The sequence below is a fragment of the Anopheles moucheti genome, chromosome 3 (genome assembly GCF_943734755.1).
Source record: "Anopheles moucheti chromosome 3, idAnoMoucSN_F20_07, whole genome shotgun sequence".
Lineage (NCBI taxonomy): Eukaryota > Metazoa > Arthropoda > Insecta > Diptera > Culicidae > Anopheles > Anopheles moucheti.
The window spans coordinates 44,278,161-44,304,744 of NC_069141.1; the positions used below are offsets into that span (position 1 = coordinate 44,278,161).

General features: G+C 44.1%; 3 protein-coding genes across 3 annotated transcripts; 2 read left to right on the top strand and 1 right to left on the bottom strand.

Moving 5' to 3' along the window:
• The first annotated feature begins 4,806 nt into the window (after nucleotides 1–4,806).
• On the top strand, nucleotides 4,807–12,577 carry LOC128300947 (uncharacterized). The gene is made up of 3 exons (XM_053037209.1): nucleotides 4,807–4,938; nucleotides 8,637–8,784; nucleotides 11,440–12,577. Exons 2-3 carry the CDS (start codon nucleotides 8,637–8,639, stop codon nucleotides 12,000–12,002), a joined length of 711 nt encoding a protein of 236 aa, XP_052893169.1. The 5' UTR covers nucleotides 4,807–4,938; the 3' UTR covers nucleotides 12,003–12,577.
• LOC128302738 (U2 small nuclear ribonucleoprotein auxiliary factor 35 kDa subunit-related protein 1) lies at nucleotides 12,198–15,491 on the top strand. The gene is made up of 7 exons (XM_053039599.1): nucleotides 12,198–12,229; nucleotides 12,986–13,135; nucleotides 13,203–13,779; nucleotides 13,842–14,080; nucleotides 14,144–14,247; nucleotides 14,428–14,584; nucleotides 14,658–15,491. The coding sequence occupies exons 1-7, from the start codon at nucleotides 12,198–12,200 to the stop codon at nucleotides 15,127–15,129; spliced, it is 1,731 nt and encodes a 576-aa protein (XP_052895559.1). The 3' UTR covers nucleotides 15,130–15,491.
• Nucleotides 15,492–15,531: 40 nt separating this feature from the next.
• LOC128304035 (putative gustatory receptor 28b) lies at nucleotides 15,532–16,928 on the bottom strand. Its single transcript, XM_053041158.1, has 2 exons — nucleotides 15,711–16,928; nucleotides 15,532–15,645 (listed from the first exon to the last, which is right to left on the bottom strand). The coding sequence occupies exons 1-2, from the start codon at nucleotides 16,926–16,928 to the stop codon at nucleotides 15,532–15,534; spliced, it is 1,332 nt and encodes a 443-aa protein (XP_052897118.1).
• Between the last annotated feature and the right edge of the window lie 9,656 nt (nucleotides 16,929–26,584).

Here is a 26,584-nt window from a genome sequence, read left to right on the forward strand (position 1 = left end):
GTGCTGGCATTCCGTACCAGGAACGCTCAATTGTTGAAATGTTCCAATCAGTTATGGCATAAAGTTGTGAAAAAGAAGTTACAAAACAGAGCCTGCAATGGGAGAAAAATATCAAAGATCAGAGCCTAATTTATTGGCAACCTGCTGCGAGAGGAAGCTGCACCCGTAATCAAGGACGGTGCGAATACAAGCACTGCATGTGGGGACTCAGATGTGCGAAAACGGTGTGCGTGCATGTCAGTGGCGATAAAGATTCTACCACTTCGTACAGCTTCGCAACGAAATCTCACGATCCTCTTCTACTGCAGTGCCCAAGCATTGACATTGACCTCGAAGATAATTGATGACACATTACTGCTATTAAGTGGTGCTTATTGCTGGGAATGGCCAAGGTAACAAGTTCATCTTCGTCATACGCGCCTTTGGTGTCAGAATCGTCAAGAATAGTCGAAGTCGTGTATTGATTGGGGGAGGGAAAGAAGAAGAAGAAACCCGGGGGTTTTCATTCGCCACACTCCTCATATCGTACTGTTTGATGGGATTTCTATACTTCGACGCGAAACGAATCCCATCCACGCAAGTGACTGTGCAGTTTACCAACAAGGTCTTACCGAATGCGTGATGATACCTCGAATGTCACCAATTTTCTCACGAAGAACCAGAAAGAGCCGACACTGTGGAAGTGTAATGAAGTTTATGGGCAACCAAACCTTCGCTCTAGAAGTGGGAAAACATTGTAAAATTGATAGGTTTTACTACGACGGTAACTAAAATTGAGTACATGGAACGGAAAGTCATCCTTCAATCGAATGTTTTAAGACATTTTCTATGCCTATCAAACTGTCTTACGTACAGTCCAATGTAAAACTATGGAGTTGCCCCCAAAACCACCAAACAATTTGATTAAAGTCATTTAAAAAAAGTATTAAATTTTGGAATACCACATATAGGACTGAAAGCTAAACGAAGCTTTTAACACATGTTTGTAAAATGTTATTAGTAGATCGATCAAAGAAGATATTGATCGAAGATACCTTATCATAGTTCTAACAAATTTTTGTTGTAGTTTTTGATGACCCAGAATTTCAGACGATATCAATTTTTGACATTGATTGAAAGCTTAGAAAACCAGGAAAAAAATGCTATTTTAAAAACATTGCTTGAAAATTAAAATGTACTCTATTTATTCAAATACTCCTTAAAATAGGCTCAGTTTCAAATATTTGAATTAATAGAACTCTTTGTTTCGTAACCAAAGAAGAACTTCGGTAGTAACTTTGGTCTTATAATGGCAATAGCATTAAAAAAATCAAAGAACTTGTGAAACTAGTTCAGTGATTTGTAGTAACTAGTTTAGAGTTGTGAGTCTAAATCAATAACACCGAAGAGCTCCAAACGAAGCACTTGATAGTCCCATTCCCCGAAGTACTTACGGACCCCGAAGTACTTACGGAATTCCTGATATCAAGAATAAATGTTTAACGGAAAATTTTATTGCGATTTTTTGCAGTGGAAGATTCATTCATTCTCTTCAATCTAAGACGTTCTGAAGATGTTGAAAGTATACGAGGTTTGCATGTGTTAGCAAAAATCACTCCGGCAATACAGTTGCCTCAAAAGAGAAAGATCTTAGTGTGTAAGCTTCAAATGCTAATTTTCAAACATACATTTCAGGATGTCCATTTCAATTGACCATTTCAAAGTAAAAAATGAAATTAGTAAATCAATTAAGATAGAATTGAGTATATAAATTTTCATTTGATCAGGTTGATAAATAATTTGTGTTAATGTTAAATGATTCGTCGTGTCCTGGAAAAAAATATGGAATAAAATTATTGGATTTATACCTTCCCGAACAACGAGCGAAAACCTAGGTATTTTGTTTTATTGATATTTGATATTTATTAAATACATAGTCCACCAGAATACAGCTTAACTAGACACAATTTAAACAGGGCACTAAGAATACCACAACTGATTAAGTATATGTTATTCTAGAATTTATGATCTAAACAACAATCTATTCTCGAAAATAGTTTGACAAACAGTTTTATTATTCACCTAGTATTATTCACTTGCTACCTTCAATTCCATATGGTAAACCTGTCTCGATTCTAAGTGAAAAAAGAGCTATTTTTCATATTTAGTGAATATATCTCTAAATATCACAACCTCCCTTAAATCTCCAATTATTAATCCAATAATGTTATAAAACTCCAATAATATTTAAAAAATAGTTCGATTAAATTGGTGAAATAACTATTCCATCCATATCCGATACGATCACTTTATGAAATATGCTCAGGATCATGTTAATTTAAGTTAAGTTTATCTTAAATGGCAATTGCCCTTGTTCTCATTGGAGAATCAATATGAACCATCCAAGGGTTCTCAAAACGTCCCATGCAGGTGAGGGTAACCGCAATGTAGGATACTGATGTGCCTTTTACTGCAAGGTGACCATTTCTAGTGGCACCGGTAACAACTCGACTGTTCCCCACATGGCAGATTAGACAGAATGTTCTGCGTGAAGAAGCGTGTGAAATGCTACCACGGTTATGAGCTCCGTTACGCACCATAAGTCTTGAAATGTCGACAGTTGACATTGGAACTGCCGTAGTGAGTGTTGTAGGTTTTTTTGTTCATTTTTACGCAACCATCAACTGCAACTGCTCCCTTTTGAACTGTGCCGTCGCGTTCAATCGTTCTTAGGGTGGAAAAGGTAGCGGTAGGGTTGGACACTGGCAGTATCGGGACTCCGCGAGGTAATTTGAGAGCAACCTTGACTTTCAACGGTGCACCATACTAAGATTCACCTCCCGGGGCCGTTCGGTGGAGTGTGTCATTCGGTTAATAACTCGCCAAATATATCGATGAGATAATGCCGCTTGATACAACGCAGATCGTGCGCACGGCAGATGTCCAGTGCTTGCCGTTAAGTACAGTACACCGACACGTGATGCATTTCAATCAAGTCAATGCACAATGTGATCGAATCGAATCAAATCGTGTGCGAGCCGCTCTGAACCGCCGCCACGATGACACCATTTTGAACAGATTCACCTATCGCGTGCGCTGCACACATACACCGCTATAACTGCACGCAAATTCGATCGATCGCATCAATCGCATTTGTTTACGCGTTGGTTCACGGGTGTGATCGAGCGAGGGGGTTTAAAAGTGCAACCAAGCGATTTCGAAGTGCCGATGCATTATTAGTCGAACGAGCTGCAGTTAGTGCAGTACCTTTCGGAGTCAAAAGATGAGTAATTGAATGGTTCCTTCCCGCTTAAGCTAGTCGACTCGCGTATCATCTCCGGCGACTGCACCCGGGGAGAGGATAGTAAATAATTGGTTGACATTGAATGCATCGCATGCTCCGCGCGTATAATTATCCATTCGGGATCCAGGCGGCACGGTACGGCAGATAACCTATGAAACTGAAACAATTCCCTATTTTAAAATTCTAATACAAAGCACACTTAATCCATGCGGCAACTGACCGACATCTGGTATTATTCCCATTGCTCCTGCACGTGATCTGATTGGCGAGCAAGATGACTACAGCTACAGGGATGTGCCTGCTGTATCTGAGCGGTGAAAGGAGGATCACATGTGCTCAAGATGATGCATCCGTGTGTTGTACACGAGCCAACCTCTAGGCCGGGCGCGTAATAAATGTTGATAAAAACGGCAAACAATGAAGAATCGTGAGCGGAGTGGCGAATTTGCTGTACCGCGTACAAAATAGCACGAGCATGGAACATGAAAATTTGCTCGTGGTGCATGTGAGCTGAGAATTAGCGACAGCTCGTGGAATGTTTAGATTGCTCTGCCGGAGGTGGAGCTGCTGTTATGGACCCATTAATTTCCATGCACCATTTCAAGTGCTGGCGAAAGCGGACATCATCAAGATTTTACTTCCGGTTCAGCAATAATTCCTCCTAATAATAATTCCCACAACAGGCAAAATTCAAGTTATTGCTACGATAGGGGAAGAACAGAACGTACAAAGAGTCATTAGGCAATTAAGCGAAAATTATGAAATACCATCCAGGATATCGGCTAGTGCGCGAAACCTTGTAACGCACAAAAAAGTGCGACCGCCTGCAGAATGCTCCCATCATGTACGAACGATACGCTTGGCTTAACTAACACCAACAATAGGGTGTCAAATGTGGAACTCAAGTGTACGTGTAGATCGATCGCGTACAAAAACGCCGAAGGATTGAAGATACACCAGCGAACCGTTCGTGCGCGTCGCGGATCGCCAACCAAACGATCTTTGTGTTGATAGCGGCTTAGCGATTCTTAAGCCGATTCTCCCGCTTCGATCACTCGCAGCGCTGTGTGACGGTGGGAGTGCTGTGCACACGTGGTGAATCGTTGCGTGTGTGTACAATACATGCAAATAATCGAGCATCAATTCGTGCGCGGCATCCCACGGCGAGAAGTTCTTCCACGGCTGTTCCAATGGATCAGCTAGCAGTGGGGAAACGCCGGGAAAAGGGGTGTTCACGAACGCTCCCCACTAGTTTTCGCAAAACACTCCAACTTCCAGCCGGAATGGTACACCACTACTACACGATCAGATGCCGAATTATCCCGGGCGGATGAATCGTGATCCCCGGCACATTTGTGCATGCGTCTGGGCTGTGTGTTGGTGTATGCGGCACGTATTGGGATGTATTGAGAGAGTCGTTCCGTCGCGGATTCGTGTGGCACTGTGTTGGTTCGGCAGTTTGCAATGGGCGCTTAGCTATAAAATCACAACACCCTGATGAATTCACTTTTGTTTTCGTTCGAAGCTCAAACGATCTAGATAAAAAGCGGAGTCGCTTGGCATAGAGCTGTGCGAAGCGTTAAGCAGGCAGACAAGCAGGAATCGAAGCCCGTTCAGGAAGAAGCAGTCAATACATACACACAGTGAGCATAAAGGTAAGAATGTGATCCGGCATCGCAAAGTGTTACTGTACTTCATCGTTACGGAGAAAGTGATTGAATTGGGAACACCTGCAGGATATGCTCGTGTCCGGGTTCGCAATTCCCGCCGTGTGTGACGTATGCAGAGTAAAACTACTTAGCTCAACTCTTTGGCAAGTGCTTGCTTCTGAACGTGCAAACATTCTGAGCATAAACTGTAGCGCGTATGTGAAAGTAGCGTGCGTGTGTGTGTGGCTGTGTGCGCTGTAATGCATCCCGTGCAATATGTGGACAGTATCAGCGAGTCCAGCGCTTCCTGCACCACAGCAAACCAGTGTACGGTGGTGGTTCCTGTGCCGAGATGCTGTCGTAACACACAACTCCTGACTGCCATATTATAATAACCCCTCATCGTCACGATGACGATGTCTTTGAGATACATAGAAAGGCTGCCTGAAAGCCAAATAAAGAGAATGGTCGACGGTCCATGTGCATAACGCAATAAAAGAGTGCTGCTCCATCCAGATCAAACCCACCAGATCGGCAATGGATTGGATCGGCTGGGACGGTTTTTTGTTGTGTATAATATTTCAAATATTATGTGTTTGAAGCGGTAGCATGCTGGTATTATCCAAACTCATACTCGGAGATGTTACGCAATTTACAAACGGAATGTACCTGCTGTAACTTTCCGTGGGTAAAGTGAGAACGGAACAGTAAAATTCTATAAAAGTTTATAACATTTAGCTGCAATCGATCATGATTTTAACAATTTTAAACCTGAAGTTTTGTGCTTGAGCCCCCACCCTTGTTCAGTGCCATCGTCTAAAGCGGTACACCGTTCATTTCCATCCCATGGTTCCCAATTGTAGTGGTAAACTAACGATTAACCGTTGGCGAAGATTAATGATACTGTATTTTTATGTGGGGATTTATGCAGAGGAAGAAAAATTGGCAAAAATACCGGCTTGTGGTGGTTTATGTAAGGTGTTTCCTATCCATCTTCAAGCGATCCGTGTCCCGAGTAGGACCGTAAGAGTTTGACCATTATTCAAATTTACCATGTTTTGTAAAACATCTCTGTCCCTACCAAAATAAAATAAAACCACCAACAAAATGTGCAGAAATAGGTAAATATAAGTATTTGAGGAGATTTGGATTTGACAAATATATCAGCAGTTCGCAGTTGACAGGAAATCCGTCATTAAGCATAAAAAATGTGGTTAGATACAGTATCCCTTGTCTAGTATCCACCGCTCTACGGTTAGAAGGGAAAGCATCAATACCACAAACATTGTAAACCACGGTAAGATCCGCGATCAGTTTAGTGAAGGGGAAGACGAGCAAGATTTCGCATATTGATGCAACTTCTCGCTGCCGGAGATGTAGAGTTTTAGTGTTTAGCACAGATTCATCAGCGGTTTAGTTTGTGCAATGTCAATTGCAGCTGCTGCTACTGATGGTGAGCGTAGAGCCTTTCATATTCTTTGAAACTATCCCAACGATCTGTGCCGTTGGATGGTACTGACTAGTAAGTATGTTAATTCGATGGTTTGGAAACGGTTTTCAACCTCGGTCGAATTGGAATTGCAGAGTTTGCGCTGAATTAACCGTTAGCCTTAGTTAATGATTAGTGATAAATGAAAATTACCGCACTAAGGCAACCAATCATCGTTTGTGCAATGAAGAAGAGCGAATAAAAAAGCTCATGTTTATGCGTCACAAGGCACTTTTACAATGCTGTGGTATAGATTTCCTACACTTACTCGAAAGGGGATATTCGTGTGGAAATTAACCTGTGACTAATCTCTGACCTTTGTTTAACAGTTATTTAAATGATATTGAAATTAGCTCAGATGAGTGATTCACAAGAATTTCACATGAATGCTATTGACGTGCACAAGTATGGAGGAACTCTATCTACCTCATTTGATTGGGTCAGGTTTCTTGAATCAGATTTAAACTAAACAAACAAGTTCTGCAGCATGCGGCATGATGTTCCGGATGTCGTCCGGAGCTGGTGGAAGGGGAATTCCCCTACCAGCGAACATCAGTAAACCACCGAGATGACGCAGAAAAGATTAACGGCTTAATTTGGATGCATGCGGTGGCAACGCTAATGAAATAGTCATCATCATTAGCAACGTAAAACAATGGTGTTTTATTGGGCTTGGTGCTGACGTTCGGCGAAACAATTGTGCCGATAACAACACCCCCGGCTTGATCGATGATGTACACCGCCATGATCCCGGAGATGGTGTAGTTTGCGTTTCAGCTCACATTTAACCCAAGAGGGTGCATGTCTTACAGAGAAGATCATGCCTCTAGTACCACCGCGGTTGCTCATGCTACAAAGAACAATACGTGGCAACAGCTCGTCGCGCGAACGCTAGCCTGATGAATGCCCGAAGAGGACAAAGCGGAGTTGGCTGGTGAGGGACAGAAGGGAGTCATAGTACAACAATGAACGATCCTGAGGTAGCGCACTGTAAAGTGAGAATCGCACACTATTGTGTCGCATCTTCCACCCTGCCCATACACATCCGTGCTGTGTCATGCACTTGAAGCTGCATACCATTCCGTACCCTGTTTGCGTTTGCACCGTGCTTTTTGTCCATGTTGCGTTGTTTTACAATTCTATTAGCTTATCTGCCCGGCAGTGAACCTTCTAGACACAGCCTCGGCAGTGTTTCGATTGAGTGCATGGAAGAACATTTTTACAACCATTTGTGGCTGCAAAGAGCTCGCGAAACGGAGGCTGATTGAGACTGCGATATCTGTGTCGTTTGTTGGCAAGACACCGCGTCGGTTGGCACTGTTTAGCGGCAGTGGTGATGTTTTTGGCTGTGGGTAAGCCACCGCTGCGTTGCGCTTTTCGCAGAAAACCATTGTTCGCGGTGCCTACGTAATAGGTCGAACTGGAAGCTATCAGTTACAGGTTGGTTTCGCTACAGATGGTACGATTTATGGTAAAAAGACCCGGTGGTTGTGGTTTAATCGAACGGTAGCATTGCCATCTAGTCAAAGGCTTCTTTTGTGTAGGCCTATTTGGAAGTGGTCTTTTGTGCGCGCAATTTCCGATCTTCTGCGCAACAGTTGGCGATGGATTGTCTTACATGGTAAAACCACCCCGAGAGTCATTGTTCTTTACACTGTTGATTGATAATTCCCAGGCGCTGATGAAAAATCCAGCACGGGTTAGAAAATAAACTGAGGTTGAAAAATGTAACCAGCCTAGTATATTGATTGCCCTGGGGTATGCAACAAGTTAGCAACATTCTCTAGCACACTTCACCAAAATTTGTGCATCCAGAAGAATAGCTAGCCATGTCCTTCAAACCCTACACACAGGGACAGGGACAAAAACGAAGTGTATCGTTATGGCATGGATAGGAGAAAAAAATCCAATCACGATCGATGGCGCACGTACTGTCTACTGCATTTGTGCTACGTTCATTGCCTTACTGACTTCTTCACTCACTTACTTACTTGCTTCGATCGTGTTTGACCGTGAGGGAATTAGTGATTGAAAACAAATGAAGGTAACTCCATTCACGGACCGCCGGATTAGGTCGTCCGTTAATTCTTGTCAAACGGTGTGGTGCAGTCCTCTTCACAGTCCATTAGTTATTCCGTATTTTGTACTCCCAGTGCTAATTGAATACCACTAAAGATCGCGTGTCTTTTTTGTTTTGTTTTATATTAACTTCCAGATGAAGCTGCTGCTGCTAGTGGTGGCGTCCTTGGTCGCCGTATGCCTTGCCGAGCCAAAGCCTGCCATCAATGAGGTCAAGTCAAATCAACCCTTGCAGAAGCCGGGCCGATTCTTGTCACTACCCGTACCCGAGAAATGTGCATCGCGTGAGTATTATTTCCATCGTATTGATTGTGATGGTTCTGTTATTTTTTTCCTCATAAGCAATTGATAAAAGGTTTATCGAAATAGTCCAGCAAAGAAATTTTGTTGTAGTATGAGTGTAAACATGAAATTTAAGAAATATTTCTAATATTCCAAATATTGAATTTTGTGAGGTTCGTCGCTTAAAAATTGCGCTTCACACTCGGACGTTGAAGTCTTTAGAACAAACTAAGTTCAATTGGTTCTGTTTTTTTTTTTCATCATAAGCATTTCATAAAAGGGAACAACAACAAAGAAATTTTCACGTAACATGAGAGTAAACATGAAATGGAAGAAACGTTTCCAATATTCCAAATATTGCGTTTTAGGAGGTTCGTCGCTTAAAACTTGTGCTTCACACTCGGACGTTGAAGTTTTTTGTACAAACGAAGTTCATCGAACTGATGAGATCGAATAAGAAGCTATCGAAAAAATCCTTTGCTAATTTGCATATTGGGAACACGCAAGCCAGAAACCAAACACGTCTGCCACACCCAGCCCAGGGAAAGACTAACAACACCGGTTCCACAGACCTTGAGATTGTGCCTTTGAAGCAAAACTCGTTGTACACAACGACTGCGGCGGTGTGGTGATTGCGAAGACGTAGGTTAAGAAAAAGGATGATCGTTGAAGAAGATCACCCCATACGGTCTTAACCAATACGATTACGCTAATTTGTTGGCTTTTAGGGTGTCTACTTCACGTGGCGCCCATGATTCCCTGCCGCGACTGCTCGCATGCGGGTTTTCGAAGCAGCTCACTGGAAGCGGGACACTGGGCAGGTTCAGCAAATGTTTACTATTATGACAGATCCGCTTTGTCGTAAGCAGAAGGCATTTCATAATAAAATTGGCACCATCGTGGTCGCTATTTCGTGGACCGGGGAGCGCGGATTGCAGTTGCGAGAGAATGATGGGAGAGATGAAAGTATAAGGGAAACATCAATAGTGCGCCCCATCGTATCGGAGAGAAGGGTGATTTCTAAGTATGCGTTTGACATAAATGAACTGCAAACCATCACCGTGTGCGGAGCGGCAAGATGATTTTCGAGGCCCTCGTCATCCCTGTGACCGGGGGCTATTTTCATCTCGCAGATCTCCGCAGCCCACGAGGTATTCCAAATGGTACGGTTTCGACCTTTATTTATCGGTGTTAATAAGCACGATTTCTTAATGCTGCGGTCCGCAGCCTGTGACCTGCAACGAAAACGTGATGGTGACTTTTCTCCTCATGCGAGTATGGCGCGTATTCCACCACTACGTTTCCGTTGCCCTCGTTGGCGTGCTTTGTGGCGTTCTGCATTCGGTGCGGCTTGTGAAGGAATGAGGACTATGAGGCAATTTCTTGCACTGTCGAACCACATTAGCTACCGACACAGGACGCTTCAAACTGGATTGTTGGTGGGGCGGCTGTGATAACCGGACTAAGGCACACACATCGACTCGGGGGTAAAAACCGTTGTGATCGAGGGGAGAATATGGGCTGGAGTTGGGACAAAATAACAGGTACTGAGTTATCGCCGTTGGCCTACTTATTGCAGCCACTTTTGGCCACAGATAGAAAGAAAAGGAAAGTGCTCCCTTTATGTGGCTTTATGTGCTGCTTCACATCGGACAATCGAAAGTGAGAGTAAAAGCATTCCCAAATCATGATTGATTCGCAACAACCACAAAAAAGAAACTAAATTAGCGTCTATTGGTGCCAATTCCCAATTGACACCATCGTGCGCGGGGGCAGCGTTACGATGTCTGCAAAACACACCGATGAACGATTGCCCTTCCAAGTTGCATGCATGCAGTCAGGTGTGGATGCGTAGAAAAGTGTCTTTGATTTATTTGAAATTGCCTTTGCGCCGGATTCTCAGGGCCGCCGTAACGGCGTCACTCAAGGTGTCAAAACGGGACGGGTCGCTTGGCAAACAGCGATTGCGCAATGAAAATCTCAGTGGCTTTGGTGAACGGATTTCCGGGGGTTCGCGTGCAGGGTGGCTGGTGATATTGGGACAAAAATAAACACCAGCCTTAGCGAACCGTCCAACCAGCACCAGCTCCTGGTCGGCCATCCAATCAACCGGTAATATTACCACCACTTGGCACATTCATCCCACAAAAAGTAAACCTGAAATGGTGCTTCATTAATAATTAATGAAGCACTTGAACTTTGCATCCTCATAGAGAAATATGGGAAAAGATGAACATCGTGTACAAAACACGATGACGATGATGAGGAGCATACGTGGAGCGATAGAGCGAGAGAAAAAAGCCGTGCATCTCACCATCGGCGTCGACCGAAGAGGCAGTAAGATTTGGCATAGGAATTTGTGTTACGATGCGTGCCTGTGTTACGATCGTATCTTGTGGAAGACGATTACAAAGATTAGCCACAGGCACGCTCCTGTGCACGATCACCGTCCCAGCAGGTAAAAGGAATAATATAGCTGACAAAACACTACTTAGCTACCGCTGACATTTAGTCGGGCGACGTACGATTACGTGCGATCGGCAGTGATCTTTTGCTATTGGGGATAACGGTCTTCCGGAATAGTGATCAAGGATATAGGTAACACCATCGGTAACGATTTCTCTTTTGTTTGTTCCGCAATCAATCTATTTCCGCAGGTCCGAAGCAGTTCAGTTACCGTGGACATAACTACTTCTACAGTGCCCACGTTCCGGCTCTCGCCGACAAGCGAGTTGACTGGCTCGATGGCCGTAATATCTGCCGCGAGTACTGCATGGATCTGGTGTCGCTCGAAACGCAGGAAGAGAACAACCTGATCTTCCGATTGATTCAGCAGAACGATGTGCCATACATCTGGACCGCGGGTCGGCTGTGTGATTTCAAGGGTTGCGAGGGTCGCCCGGATCTGGAACCAAAGAACATCTACGGCTGGTTCTGGTCAAACAACCGTGAGAAGATCCATGCCACCAACCAGATTCCGAACGGCTGGGGCTACAACCCGTGGAGCAAATCGGGCCACAAGAAGATCCCGCAGCCAGACAACGCCGAGTTTGACATCAACCAGACGACCGAATCCTGCCTGTCGATCCTGAACAATGTGTACAACGACGGTATTGGCTGGCACGATGTCGCCTGCTACCATGAGAAGCCGGTCGTGTGCGAAGATTCCGAGGAGCTGCTGAACTACGTGTCCGCTACCAACCCGGGCATCCGTCTCTAAGAGGGAACAGAGCAGCCGGTGCTCGACGTGCAAGCACATTAGAACTGCCCGGTGAAATGGTGAAACTGCCGCGGAAGCGCCACCAACCAACTCGAGGAACCAAATGTCCTCCTATCTTTCTTCTGTACAACTTTTATTGCTACCATACTGCTCATCCTGGAAAGGCGTAGTACGTTTCCTCATTTCATGTAGTCGATGATTTTTGCAGAAAACATCCAGTGCGATATGTTTGTTCTTTTGCTAAATAGGACGGTTGACGAACACAACAATATGCATTACAGTGAAAACGATCCAAACAATCAACATGTCACCTTCCGAATCGTTCCAACATTAGCCATCCTTTCTCAATCGTTGGATAAGTGGTCATGAATTACAAATAACCTTGCATCTTAACGTATTATAACATATTCTTGTTTCCTTTGAACGTACCCTTTCTTCATCCGTTTATTAAGTTTGGTTAAATAACATATCAATCTTATCAATACAGAGGTAATCAAACATCTAAACACACACACGCGCACACTGGAACACATGTAAAATGTTTTCTAAATGTATATTTATTGAATAAATAGACTTTTTAAGAAATAATCAAACTATACTATTTTTTTTACGCAGTGTGTCGAATTGCGCTGTCCGAAAGTTATTGTCACACCATGTAGAGCTGTATAAAAATGTAATGATTTTGGGACCTAACATTACATTAAGGAAAAATTCACGTAGTACAATATAAATTAATGCATTTGTAATACATCTGACAAAAAATAATAAATCAAATTCAAATCATTGGAAGAATAATGACTTCTTCCTAAGGCATCTTCCTAACTTCTTCCAAATTTTTACAAGTATTTTTAACGACTGTGCTTGGAATATGTAAACACGTGCAATAGCGAGACGGTAATATACGAAATGTTATGAACTAAAAAATAACCTTTTCCACTTCTAGAAAATTATCAACTTAACGATGTATTGTTCATTTCGAGCAGATTTAAAAAGATTTCGAGCAGGTTTTCGAGCTCAATATGTTTTGAACGAAACTGTCAGCTGGGAACTGTCAGACGGAAAATCAAACTCAACGAAAACATAACAACAACATTGCTGTGCAACAAGGACTCTTTGGCGGGAGGAATAATGAGGTCTGTATTTAACTGAAGCGGCTATTTGCAATAAATTATTCACCGTGGCTCCTGACCATAATTTTAGACATCGAGAATGGAGAAAGCTGTTCAAGAAAAGAAGACGTAAAGCGATACGGCAAAAGGCCGCACAAGCTCAAGCAAGGCTGGAAGCTGAAGAGGAAGAACGGAAATTGGCTTGTCCGGAATATCAGTCGTATCTTGTTGAGAAGGAACGCCAAGAAAAAATTGCCACTGACCGAAAGACACTAGAACATGCGCTTCAAAACGCAATATGGCTTGAAGAGGAACATAAAGCACAGCTAAAATTTGAGGCACTGCGCAGGAAAGAGGAAGCTAAAGAGCGAGATGAACAGGAGAAAAGGGAAAAGATACGGAAAGAATTCGAAGACCGGGAATGTAAAGTTAAACAAGCCAAAGCAGAACGATTGGAACAGCAAGAACTCGTACGTCGAATGCTGTATGAGCGGCATGTAAAATTGCAAGAATTTGCTGCAACGGGTGTTGATGAATACCTGCATGAACTACAAAGCATACACAGCACACGGAGCGATGCTGAGGATTGTAAATTCTTCCTGAAAACAGGTGCATGTCGTCATGGGTATAGATGTAGCGGAAACCATCCCACACCCGGTGTGGGTAAGGTAAGTTGTTCAAATAACGTGTATCGTTTGAAAGACTGATACATATTGGCTCTCTTGAGCAGGTTATCTTGATTCCAAGCTTCTTCAGCCATCCGGCCCTGGAACAGAAAGTACATGCGGAGTACGGCCAAGACGTCCGTCTCGAGTTCGATGAGGATGATTTGCAGAGTTGTTATAATGATTTTTTTCGGGACATAATCGTGGAGTTTGAAGCGTTTGGTAAGATCCAACACATCCTTGCGTGCAGAAATGCTGGAACACACTTAAGGGGAAGTGTGTACATAGAGTATGAATTATTAAGGTAAGAATTACAATGTGTTTGAAGCGCCTAGATGGAATAATCGCCCAGAAAACATTTCCACAGGAATGCAGCTGCGGCGTATTTGCGAATGAATGGAAGGTTTTACGCCAAAAAACAACTGCACGTGGAGTTCAGGAGTCCAATCGTCTGGCCAGCAGCGGTGTGCGGTAAATGACGCGTAAAAAGTGTATCCTTTTTGAAATCTGTGTATTTCATTCATTTAGAGTATTCTCAAACGATAAATTATTTATTTTATCCTTAACCTACACACATAATGAATAGTGTGTTTGCATGGAACTGATTTGTTGCATCTTGTAACACGAAACACTGTCGGATCGAAATTGCAGGACTTTTCGAGCTTAAGCGGTGCCAAAAAGGAAACGGGTGTAATTTTCTACACATCCTGAAGAATCCGGACCACCGTTATGTGTACAACCATTTCCAAGAGTGCAGATCAATGCGGAAAGAAGAAATTGTGCACGTGGCTACGCCGCTAGTTGAAAAGTATTGTTCGATTTATTGTGCAATAGTGCTAGAGCTCAGTTCAACATAGAGATGTATTTTTTTTTCTTTGAAGGACTTGGGATGAAATAACGTCCAACGGTGGGCAATCCTCGAGGAAAGCTTCCCAATGGCGATGGTCTGAATCACCAGAGTTGGAAGTGGAAAAATCAGACACTAGCAAGATCCTAGCATCTGTAGCATGCATTCGGCATGACGATGATGGGAAAAGCAAAAAATCTTCTCATCAATCTCGCGAAAAACCGAGCCACAGTTCAAAACGACACCAAAGTCCTAAAAATCGTCATGGTCATCATGGTAGTACGCTCAAACACAGCCGTAGTCGAACTCGGAGTCGCAGTCGCAGTCATAGCCGGAATCGGAAGCATAGTGTCAAAGATAATCAACGGGGAGAACACAAATCGAGGCATAGATATGCCGAAGATAACAATCACAAACGTGACCGACGGAATTTACCACGACTGTCGAATATCCGCAGTCCTTCGCGAAAGGGAACACATAAAAGAAATAAAAAAGAAAAGAACTAGGATTGTCATTGTCATCGTGGTTATTTATTTCAACATTTTTTGTATAGAATAATTTTATAAAGATTAAATTAGTGTGTAAAAGCCATACTGATCTTGAAGAATGTGATGTCAGGGAAATTTACTTAACCTTCATTTTTGTTTTAAATTTGGCTATATGTAAAAAGAAAAAATGTCCATGACGAAAGAACGCAAAAGGTGTTGCTGGTTTATATTTAAAATGTAAATTTATGCCATCCAGTTTAAACGCAGTCATAAACGTCGTTGTAAATCGATCGTAATAGGCAACAGTAGTGCCTGTAGAGTATGTTCATGATATGTACGTTGTACTGTAATCTTAGTTTTTACTTGTGTAAGAAATAACATAGACCATCACACACATCAACGAGAGATACGTGATCGTAATTACCACGTTTCATTACCCAGGAAAGCTCTTGCAATTGTTTCGTGTTTACTTTCGTCCATGCTCAGCTCGTACTGGATCAAGATGACTAAATACGTAGTTGCTGCTCCCACCAGCTACAAGCAAAGGATTTGTTTTAGCGCTTTTGATTGTACTACACAAAGTTTGAGCCGTAACGTACCGTAAAGAGCAGCGTAAAGTCCAAGCTGAACAGTCCGCAGGCGGAAAAGCGCACTTTCCGATGCAACATTTGTAAGGATAACTGCATCAATTTTCCCGCCAGCTCACTGTCCGCACCGGCGGCCGCGTTCAACAGTTTGTGTACATTGGAACCAATGTTGTCATTCTCGTGCACCAGCGAGCTACTTCCGTACACGATGTTAAACACTCCGAATCCGTACACCATAGCCTGGCAGAGGAAAAACATCGCAAACTGTCCCTTGGAAAATGGTGTGTCTCGTGAGGTGGATCCGAGCAGCGCATCCAGCACATAGTACGAATTGAAAACGATGATTACAAACACGATCGTCACGATGCTTAGCATTTGTATCGTAAAATAGTCCTCGGCGGAACTACACGCTTCACACAGCGCATCCTGTATTTCGGCCACAGTAGCGACAACGTCCGGCATGGATTTGTCGTTGTTGGAATACACGGACGCGATACCAAGTGGACGCTGGATTTTGATCGCATGCCAATAGCTGGGTCGTCTTTGGGGCGAGATTCTTTTCTCCAACGTCGCCTGCTTCAGGTGTTTCAGCACCTTGTTCAGCAGATGAAATCGATGCTTGGTTTGGTTGACGAAGCACAGGAACAGCACGATCACCATCGACATCATTAAGTAGGGTAGCAAAAACGCCATCCATGTGGTCACGCTCGGATACGTGTCGGAGGAGATAAAGACGGTTAGGCACACGACCAGATAGAGCGAGGTGATAATTACTTTGGTGCACATTACCAGCAGGTTGTAGTGCAGTGTGCTCTTGTAGTTCGTCTCCATGCCGATCTCCTTGAAGCGTCTATCGATACTGGCCAGCGCGTGAAACGATTTGATCAGCTTGTTCCGCTGGAATATGCTGCAGAAGAAGGTCATGAATAGTGCAGTGAAGCCGATGGTGAACTGCAACACATCGCCCAACGTGCTGATGTCCGTGCGGAAGAAGAACCGCGTTATTGTTTCCCCGTTGAGCAACGCATTTACGTAGCAGCTGCAGAACAGGATCACGTGCACGCTGGAGTTGATGTAGCCGAACGGAGTGCAGCGCAGCATCATCAACTCCGTGGGTCCCTTCACGACCGTAAACGGTGTCATGCCGGCTATGAATGAAACGCGCAACACAGGCCTCTGGGCGGCGTAAAAGTCCTTCGGATTGAGAAAAGTTCGCAAGCACTTCCGCATCCCGTCGGTCAAGATATGTATCGCGGTCGGTATCGGTTGGCAAACTAAACCGTTTACCGCATCGCACGAGTCTGTAGTTTGAGCTCATTTCGTTTGATGACCCTCACCGTTAGGTTCTCCCCGAGTGTTTTCCGTTTTCCCTTCGGAAAATGTCGTGATGGGTGACGGCTATCAGCCCGAACAAGAATATCATTTGCATCGTTAAACATCGATTTGGCATGTGTGTATTTGCGCTCTAGAGAAAACAGAACACCGATACCTGATTCGACCCGCCTTACTCAATTTTCTCATGAAACGAACTTTCCGTTTCATTTTTCCACCTATCGCAAGGTACAGTTTTGGTTCCTTACTGGTATATGGGTGTTGATTTGCTTTCTCCGTTGCTTTATCGCACAGGTGAGACCTGGTTGTAATGTGTGCTTTCCGCTGGGTTCGGTTCGGTTGTGGCGTCATCCGAGAGCCATTTGCGGAAACGATTGTAATAAAACTGACGAGCGATCCTATCGCCCTGAAAGGACACTCGCTGACAGCCATTCCGTTGGGTGTGCCGTGGTTGTCGCGCATAAAGTTGTGTTTGAATTTTGCTTTATAACTCCGACGCGACATGTAAACATTGGCCCGGATAAACAGCGATACTATCTTTAGACGAACCGGTGGATGATTCAACAGTTGAGAAACGGCAGTATGAAACGGACCATTGTATCACTAACATCTCATTTGTGAAAAGCCATTAACGCGTCAATGTTCAGTGAGGCACGGGTACGAAAGGTTTTATGCGAAGGAGTTCTTGAAATCGAGAGTCGAGTAAAGACATGAAGGCGGACCTTAGTGATTTATTAGTGTTTATTGATATTTGTTCGTTATTCTCGAGATTTTTAGATGTTCTACGAGTAAGCCGTAACAAAATAGAGGTCCCGTCTTTGACGAAAACATTTTTTACGATTTTGAACTACGATCTTTTCTGTTGCCAACTGTTGTCTTAATTTTCGCAATTTTGGAGCGATGGCGTCTCCGTTTAATTACGTTAGTCGTCTTCCTTACATCCCCGGTTGATAACGTTTGCAGTTTGCCATTTCATTTGCCATTCTGTCGTTCCATTCCGATACCATGGCCGCACCGGAAGGACAAACGGAATCATCGGGTGAACGGCGATGCGATAAAAGCAGTGTCTGATGCCCAAAAATTCATCAAATTCTAGTGTCCATACCGTAAATCCCTGCTCGGTACGTGAGGGTAAACCCATAGCGGGGAGGCACAGTGTGTATGTGTTGCAAACATTAAGGCCCCCTCCCCACCCCGCACGCTACCGAGCGGCCTTGTTGTAATGAATGGACGAAGTATTAAAGATTCAACGATTGGACAATTTGCCGGGGGAATCCGCGTTCGTCTGCTGCGGGTCATCTTGCCGTGGAAGGCAGATGGCCCCTTTGCTGCGGCTGTCATTGACGGAAGGAACGATCCAGAGTTAGCATCCGCTCACCGATCACTCCACGATCGTGCGAGACGCGAGAGGCGTCCAAAGGCTGATGCCGGCGACGGTTGGAATGATTGTTGGAAGGCTCATCCATTCAAGGGAGCAACGAGCGCATTGGTGCAGGGAATTGTTTGGTGAACGATCGAGATCATAGCGAGCGGCCGGCCGTGAACCACTTCAGTCACGCCGCAACTGTCCTTGAACCATCCGTACCATCTTATTTTGACACCCCATTAATGCGGTACTTGAAGTAAAAACAAAAAAGCGTATTCACTAGCTAAGTCTAGCAGTCGGGGTACTCATTAGGTCGTGTTAGGTTGATGCATAGAGTCTTGGACGCGTTCTTATCGCTTGTTGAAATCCTCCATTTAAGGAAACCATCTCCGGAAGGACGTAATAATAGAACATCCAATACGGAAGGGAAATAGAAACGCAAAACATCTCCTTCAACACTCGGAGATGCAGAGTGTCTACTTCTATGTCAGTTTTTATAAATTTGGCCAATCACTCTTCTTGACATACATTAGTTTTGCATCTAAAACACTCCATAAAGTCATCGAGTAATTTGAGAAATGTCACGTGATTGTGACGCTTTGAAAGAGACACTGAAAAGTGGTAAAAGTAAGAGTCGTCTCCTTCAGCAATATACCGATGGTCACCACAAGTCCGTCGGCTGGCTAATTCCGCTTGCTAATATTTGCACGGTGCTGGTACGTAACCGGAACCGGTTATATCAGTGCGCGCTGCATCTTGCTGTTTGGCAAGCGTTGCCTTCCGCTCAGACGAGGATCGCTTCAACTTGAACTTCACTCGGTCGGTCCCCAATGTTGCGTGGATGCGCTTTTAGAGAGGAACACGGGCGCGCAAGTTCACCCATCCACGTGCCACCGTGGACGAGAATGACTTTCATTTTTATGTTCGTTGATCCTGACTGGTTTGGTTGTTGCGATCGCGCGTATGTGATGGTTTTTGGACATTAGACTTCAACTAGCAACAGGCCAAAGAAACTCTCATTTTTTCGATACGATTTAGTAGCGAACTGATCATCAGCCTACTTCATCGCACAAGGTAGTAGTGAACGTGATTGACTATCAACTCTTTTTGACATCCACAACTCCCCTTCGGCAACGTTTTGCATGAAGCTCATCGTGTCCGTCCAGCCTGTGACGAAAAGACACAGCTCAGTAGCTTCATAAACTGTTCGTCGCGCATCAAAACGAACCTGTTGAAGAATGTGCTGCATAAAATTTTCATATCGCAGCTCGTTTATCAACGTTCCCCACTCAACCACCCGCCATTTTACGGCGTGAACAAATAAATAAAAATAATTACATTACACCCTTGAACAAACAACCTTTTTGCACACACAAAACCCCATGTTGCACGAAGAGGTGTGCAGTATCCGCCGTCTGGTGTGTATTGTTCGGCTTGCGAATCGTATCGAAAAGAAAATCGGTACTGCGCGGTGGAGCCACCATCTACTACAACCGAACAGTGCTCACTATTCGTTGGGCAGATCTCACCGGTAAGTCCTATATTATGGGGGCGGTCGTGATCGTGAGAAATCTTCTACATTAGCTTCTGGCAAATGGCTTTACTGACACCTCAAGAAGTACAGCCAAGAACTATGCAACCTGTTCGTTGGTGCGTTGTGCGACTAAATCGTTCCAATCAAACAATAAGAATATTTCTCTCCTTGTGGTCGATGGTGTCACTGGTAAGAGGAGAATCATTCTAACTGCAGTTTCATACGAATTAAGGTTAATCATGCACAAAAGGTCTTTCGGGGGTTGGCTGCAATTTTGTGAACAATGCTCGTCTAAAGCAGATTCGTACGTAAGGTTGCGATGTTTATGCACCGCTACAGGTTGAGATGAATTTGCTTTTGATAATTGATATTTTATTGATTGTTCATCACCCATGCCGTCCTTGGCAGGGAAGTCAAAACAATCGGTTTCTGTGCGAAACAATGCCTGTGAACCGTTTAATCGAAAGCAAGCAGCATCTTTAAAGCACGGAGATTTATGTAACGCTTCCCAGCCCATAACCGTTTTTCGCGGACGATGGATTTTCGTAGGTGACGCTATTTAGTGGTGGAAGTGGTGAGTAAGTGCACAAGCATGTCGTAACGTTAATCTGCACATTACAAACCAGAGCATCGCGCTCGTTCGCGAAGGTGCTACTGGATTGAGGTGCTACAGGGTAGCCATTAAAATTACGTACGTAGCATAGTAGAGCATAGCTATCAAGACGCGTCGTACCTAGCGGCGGGGGCACACTGTACCACTGTGTGCATCAGATCCGTACTCATTTCCAGCCATGTCGTGAGTTCCAATCGATCGATTGGAAAGTTGGTGCGGAGGTGAAAGGAAAAACAAATCGCTCGATTATTACACGCAAAGTCAGGTAACCACGTAATCATACTTCACCAAACGCATCCTAGAATGTGGTGCCGGGGCACAAGAAGAAACTAATCGCTTTGATTTGTTGGATAATAGTGAAACAACACACGGTTACTGGTAGTTAAACCTGGACAAAACGATGTAGTTGCAAAGTTTACCGGATACGTGAGCTAGGCTATTACCGGGTTTGTGTTAAATAACGGATTGTAGTAATAATTATTCCAAATTCGATTGGCATTACTACACGGGTTAAAACAGACAATGTACAAATGGTAGCTAGTTTCAGACACAATCGATCACTTGGTACGACGTTGTCATGACGGTGTTCTAGGGGCAATAGCTAATATTGGTTAGGTAGATAGGTTTAATATTGCTCAGAGGTACTTACAGAGGTTCATTATTTAACCTGGTGAACGATCTGTTAAATGATGAAAACGTTCTGTTAAAAAAGTACCATTAACTAAGAGAATTGGTTAATGGAATCCAATAAGCGAGTGCGGAAAATGGGTCTGTTGAAGTCAAAGAATTGATGATCCGTGTTAAGTTGAGAACACGCACTTAACCAGGGTTCATTCTGCTCGAATTCCGAACAGCAGGAAGGGATAAATATAGAAGATCTATCACGAGTTCCACGAGAATTGACGTTCAGGCGTAATGATAGATGTGAAGATAGAAGAGAGGAAACGTCCTGTTAGGAGGAAAAGATGCATACGATCAAGTAGAATTGCGCGTGCGGATGGCATCGGAGAGCATATGAGGGAACAGGAACGATATAACCTAGTAGTAATCTTTGAACTGCGATCCGCGCAAACTTCATCTGAACCCTCTCTAGTATCTGCACAGTGATCACTTAAACTGGAGCCCAAACTACGCTGACTTAATTCAGAACAGAATGAACCTAGCATATATTCAGTGATTTTCAACATAAAGGTTCTTGAATTTCCGAGGCAATGCGAATTATACAGCCTAGTACTCTATTCGCTTTATTCACCACATGATTAAAGTACTCGTCGAATGAGAGACACTCATCCAACTAAACAGCAAGGTATTTCAAGGTGGATTCTTTACTTATTGGGATGCCGCATAAGGATTAACCTCATGACAGTCGACCCGCAGAAGATCTACTGAAAGACGCTACACAACATTTAAGGAGGTAGAACACCACTTCCCTGAGCTAAACTAGATAAGCACTCAAACGATGAGGAAAACGAGTGTTCCAAGCTGACTGAATCAGAATGAATCTAAAGAAACGGCCCAACCCAAGACAGAATTGGTCTTCCAAACTATATTCTATTCAGTTTTGCTTATATTAGGTACTAGGCAAAGTATCAAAAGCTCCTTTTAAGTCAGTGTATATTGTGTCCACTTGACGACACAATATAAACACGACACACGAAAACTGAACGTGACTGAACGATCCCTCTTTTTAAAGATTGGAAAGATCCAGACCGTTTTCCAGCCAGCTGATCCACTTAAAATGATCTTAAAAAAGACTAAACAAGATTGGGAAAACTAGGTAATACACTTCTTTAAGATACAGGATGATATTCCATTCGGCCCAGGTGAAAAAAGCTTTATGACTTTTAGGGCCTCGCCGTGTTGGGGGCCCCAAAAAATTTGTGCCGATTGAGCGATTTTTGAAAATTTTACAGCAGAGTTCATTTATGACAAAAAATTTATTTAAAAGGTAAAACAAGGATCGAACATATCTTCCTTGGTTATAAAAACATTTGTTTCTATGTGATAAATTAAATGCAGAGAAGAATATCGACTTTGTGATTTTAAAGTATGAACGAAATTGCACCAGAATTTCCAAATGTATAGTACTAGGAGAACATCCGCAGAAGAGGTAGCACCTAGTACAGCAATTTTGCTCGAAAACCGTCGAAAGGTATGCAATGAATAAACACTAACTTTCCATACAAACCAGCTGTTTTCAACTTTCTGATACCAGGAGAGCATGTTTTCCAAGAGGTAACACCTGGTACCAGCCGAGTACCAGGATGTTGCGCAACACATGTTGCACAACACATGTTGTACAACACATGTTGCGCAACACATGTTGCACAGCATCTGGCATGCAACATATGTTGCGCGACATATGTTGTGCAACATCTGGCATGCAACATCTTACATGCAACAACTTGGGATTGTAACTACCGGGAAGCGCGTGATTTGTGCTTGCTCGGCTGCTACCAGGTGTTACCTCTTGAAAAACATGCTCTCCTGATATCGGAAAGCTGAAAACAGCTGGTTTGTATGGAAAGTTAGTGTTTATACATTGCATACCTTTCGGCGGTTTTCGAGCAAAATTGCTGTACAAAGTGCTACCTCTTCTGTGGATGCTTTCCTGGTATCGACAATCTGAAAATAGCTGGTTTTGTATGGAATTTCGTACCAGCCGACGGGAAGTTTGAGCGAGTAGAAGGAAGCTTTCCGTTTCAACCTTCTTCCTTACACTAGCGATCGTTTTTACGGGTTTGATAGTATGCAATGCAATAGTGATGGGCAAATTTGTCCCAAGCTGCAAATGTCACCTCTTGAAAAACATGCTTTCCTGGTATCGCAAATCTGAAAACAATTGTATTGTTCATTGTCTTAAACATCAACATGAGCGAAAAAGGTTTCTAAGAAATTTCTCTGATTGTTACCGAAGAAGTAAACCGTTTGAAAACTGTACCTTGGGCGAAAAATCGTAGAAGGCGTTGGACTAATCAGGAATCGTAAATTTACGTAGATCGTAAAAAAAAGTGGCGTTATAGTTCTCCTTAGCGCATACAAACGTTTATATACAGAGTAGCTTACTAGGCCCATTTACAGGGCTACGCAACAGAACTCTGAGGTGTACGCAAGGGATCTTTCTTTCCGAGACTTTGCTGGTGTTGTTAAATCATGTTTGAAGTACACCTCCCTTACACCTAACACCTAACACCGATACTACTGGGCCTCCAAGGGGATTGATCCTCCACTGCCATCTTCCATAAGTAAATCCTGATCCCGGCATACGTTGATGACATATACATCATTGGTTTACGGTTCTCCTACGTAATGAATGGGTAGTGAATGAAAGGATTGAGCAGGTGCTGGCTGCCAACCGGTCATTCTACAGTCTAAGGAAACTTCTCCACTCAAAACGCCTGCCACGATGAACGCAGATGGGACTATATAGAACTTAGAGTCCTAGAGAAATATGCTCAGAAGGATGTTTAACCCCGTATGTGTAGAAAGACAATGGAGGAGCCGCTGAAATGATGAGCACTATCAGCTCTACGGCGAACTTACTGTCGTACAGCGGATTAGACTCGGCAGGCTTCGGTGAACTTGTCACGTCATGAGAATGACACCGGACGACCCAACCCGTAAATTCCTGTTATGTCATCCAGAGGAGGTATAGTAAACCGAAATTGAGATGGCGTTGATGCCAGGAAGTCCGGGATAATGGATTAGATGACAATGGCGCTCATATGTGTGCGATTAGGAGGACTACTGCAGCAGGTCAAGACCACGAAGCGGTTGTATGGTCGGATAGGTAAGTAAGTAAGTAAAATTCTCCTTTGATTTTCATGTTTATTTAACTAACTCGTCGTCGTATGATAAAATCTTTTAACTCGTGTTATGACTATGAATATTATTTTGATTGTTGCGCTTATTTTGTGCACGACTTCAATGACGCAAACGAATGCATTAATTCGAAAAGTTCGATTATGATGAAACGGTTGATTTTTGAGGCAATTATAGGGCTTTGACGTTGCGAAATTCTTCAAATCTGAGCTGAGGAATCTGAGTATTCGGAAGAATACGTGGAATGCGAGGCGGCCGGTGGTGTATTGGTAGCGGCGCCGGTCTTCACACAAACGGATCGGTCCAAAATCTCATCCGGACCAGTCCCCTGTAGCAAGGGCTGACTATGTTTACGTATTTTATTAAATTCTTGCACTTGGTGAGAATAAACATAATTTAGTGTAATGGTTACAGAATTACAGCTTTATGTACTTGTTGAGTACAAAGAAAGATTAAACTTGTTGCGTTCCTAATTATTTAATTTATTGTTCTTCCTTGACATGTAGTGTTGGCATGTAGCGAGCAAAATCAATCAAAAATTAATGGCCCATCCAGACATCTAATTGAAATTTGTACTTTTCGGTGTTCAATCGTCTCGTCGCTGTTCAGCATAGAACAACACCAATCAAGCCAGGCTCGTGTTCGCCTGGCTTTATCGCAAAGCCTAGCGAATTTTAATGCTCCATCACCGGGGGCCGTACAGAATAAAAGATGCGCTAAGACAAAATGGAAAGTTGTTTTCCGTCAGCTCTTGGAGGTCTCGTCATCTTCTGGCTGTGCGCGATGTTACGAGCCCGAACTTGGTGTGTCGTGTGTGTGCGCTCCTGAGCGCGATGATAAATGACTGCATACCGGCGGTGTGCTGTACTATGTTGGTGTAGCTTAGCAGTTAAGCGGTTCTACGATGCATCCTCCCTACCCGCGTTCGTTTGCAAACCGATGGCATTGCTCAACATATTGCCATCGGTAGTACCATCAGTGTGCCGTTGTTTTCTGCAACCGGTTGGAGGTTGTTTGCTGTAGGTAGTAATGAAGTGCCATAATTATGATTCCTTCATCGTTCCCTGGCAGGTTGCAGCGCGCTTTGCCCGGCCAAAGGCATATTTTGGTTTAATCAACGTAATGTTTTGTGCTATTCAAATGGGCCACTGATTGGTCGGCGTGTCATCACAGCATCCCTTCACTTGTGGCCTCATGCGGAAACTCATTGCCCGCCTATCCTTGCAATCGCAAACTGCGTAGAACTAGACCAGCTCACGCGGCATCAGGAGAGTCTAGCCTAACGTTCGGTAGCACTGACCCACATATTAATGCGAAGGAATGCCGATCCGCGTCCATGCACCGATGATGCTGAACATCGAGGAAACGCACACGGTGTAACTTTGCTCGGTTCACACGCTCTCCCAAATCGACCCGAGTGAATCGAGTGTGACCCCAGATCGGAAGCACACCTCCTGCCGGTTGATTGTGCCGGTGGCTATATAAACGAAAGTGGTTACGCAACTGACATGGGCATCGAATTTCGGCGTAAGCGGCATCGCAACATCGGTGCGGCCACTCGCGGCCCTACCATTCCCTTTTTTTTTGCTGCTGCCGTCTCTCTTCCCACTCGAGCTCATCAGATCGACCAAATGGGCGGAAAAAGACCTACGCGATTTGGGTCGCAACCGGCGAAATTCCCGCCATCCTCGGCCGTAGGCAGAGGTGACAAAGGCCATCGGCTATAAGAAAAAGAAAGTGGCGTGTGGGGCTGACGGTGTGGAAAGCGTACGAAAATAGTAACAATAAAACAGCCTTGCGCAGGGGAAGGTTGGGGGGAGGGGGGGTGATCCTCAGGACACACGGGGCAACGGGGTTTATCCGATGCGGAAGACAGTTGATGCCATTTTCCCCCCAATAGCATAGGAGACGCGTTAGAAGTGCCATCGGCCATGATATGGTGATGGCGATGACGCAATTTTCCGCACTTCAAAGCACTCCAGCATAAGCGCACGCTCGCCTGCTGGGTTGACTTATCGAGCACTTTGCTGCTGCCATGATCGTTGGGTATGATCGCATCTTGGAGGGCAGTTATGAGACCCCAAACCCGAACCAACTCTTTGCGCGCTGGCGTGTAATCTCCGAACGCGGATAGTATCAATTCTGACCTCCATGGGACGTGAGATTAGCTCCATCAAGGGTCACACAGCCACCATCCACCGGTGTGTTGCATCATGGCG

Bases quoted from the DNA above. Each gene is read 5' to 3' on its own strand.
- LOC128302738 (XM_053039599.1), top strand. From the start codon at position 12,198: ATGATTTTTGCAGAAAACATCCAGTGCGATAT. The intron at 13,780-13,841 runs GTAAGTTGTTCA...TCTCTTGAGCAG, and splicing joins CCACACCCGGTGTGGGTAAG to GTTATCTTGATTCCAAGCTT. The intron at 14,248-14,427 runs GTAAATGACGCG...TCGAAATTGCAG, and splicing joins CTGGCCAGCAGCGGTGTGCG to GACTTTTCGAGCTTAAGCGG.
- LOC128300947 (XM_053037209.1), top strand. From the start codon at position 8,637: ATGAAGCTGCTGCTGCTAGTGGTGGCGTCCTTGGTCGCCGTATGCCTT. The intron at 8,785-11,439 runs GTGAGTATTATT...CTATTTCCGCAG, and splicing joins ACCCGAGAAATGTGCATCGC to GTCCGAAGCAGTTCAGTTAC.
- LOC128304035 (XM_053041158.1), bottom strand. From the start codon at position 16,928: ATGCGGAAGTGCTTGCGAACTTTTCTCAATCCGAAGGACTTTTACGCC. The intron at 15,646-15,710 runs GTACGTTACGGC...CTTTGCTTGTAG, and splicing joins ACTTTACGCTGCTCTTTACG to CTGGTGGGAGCAGCAACTAC.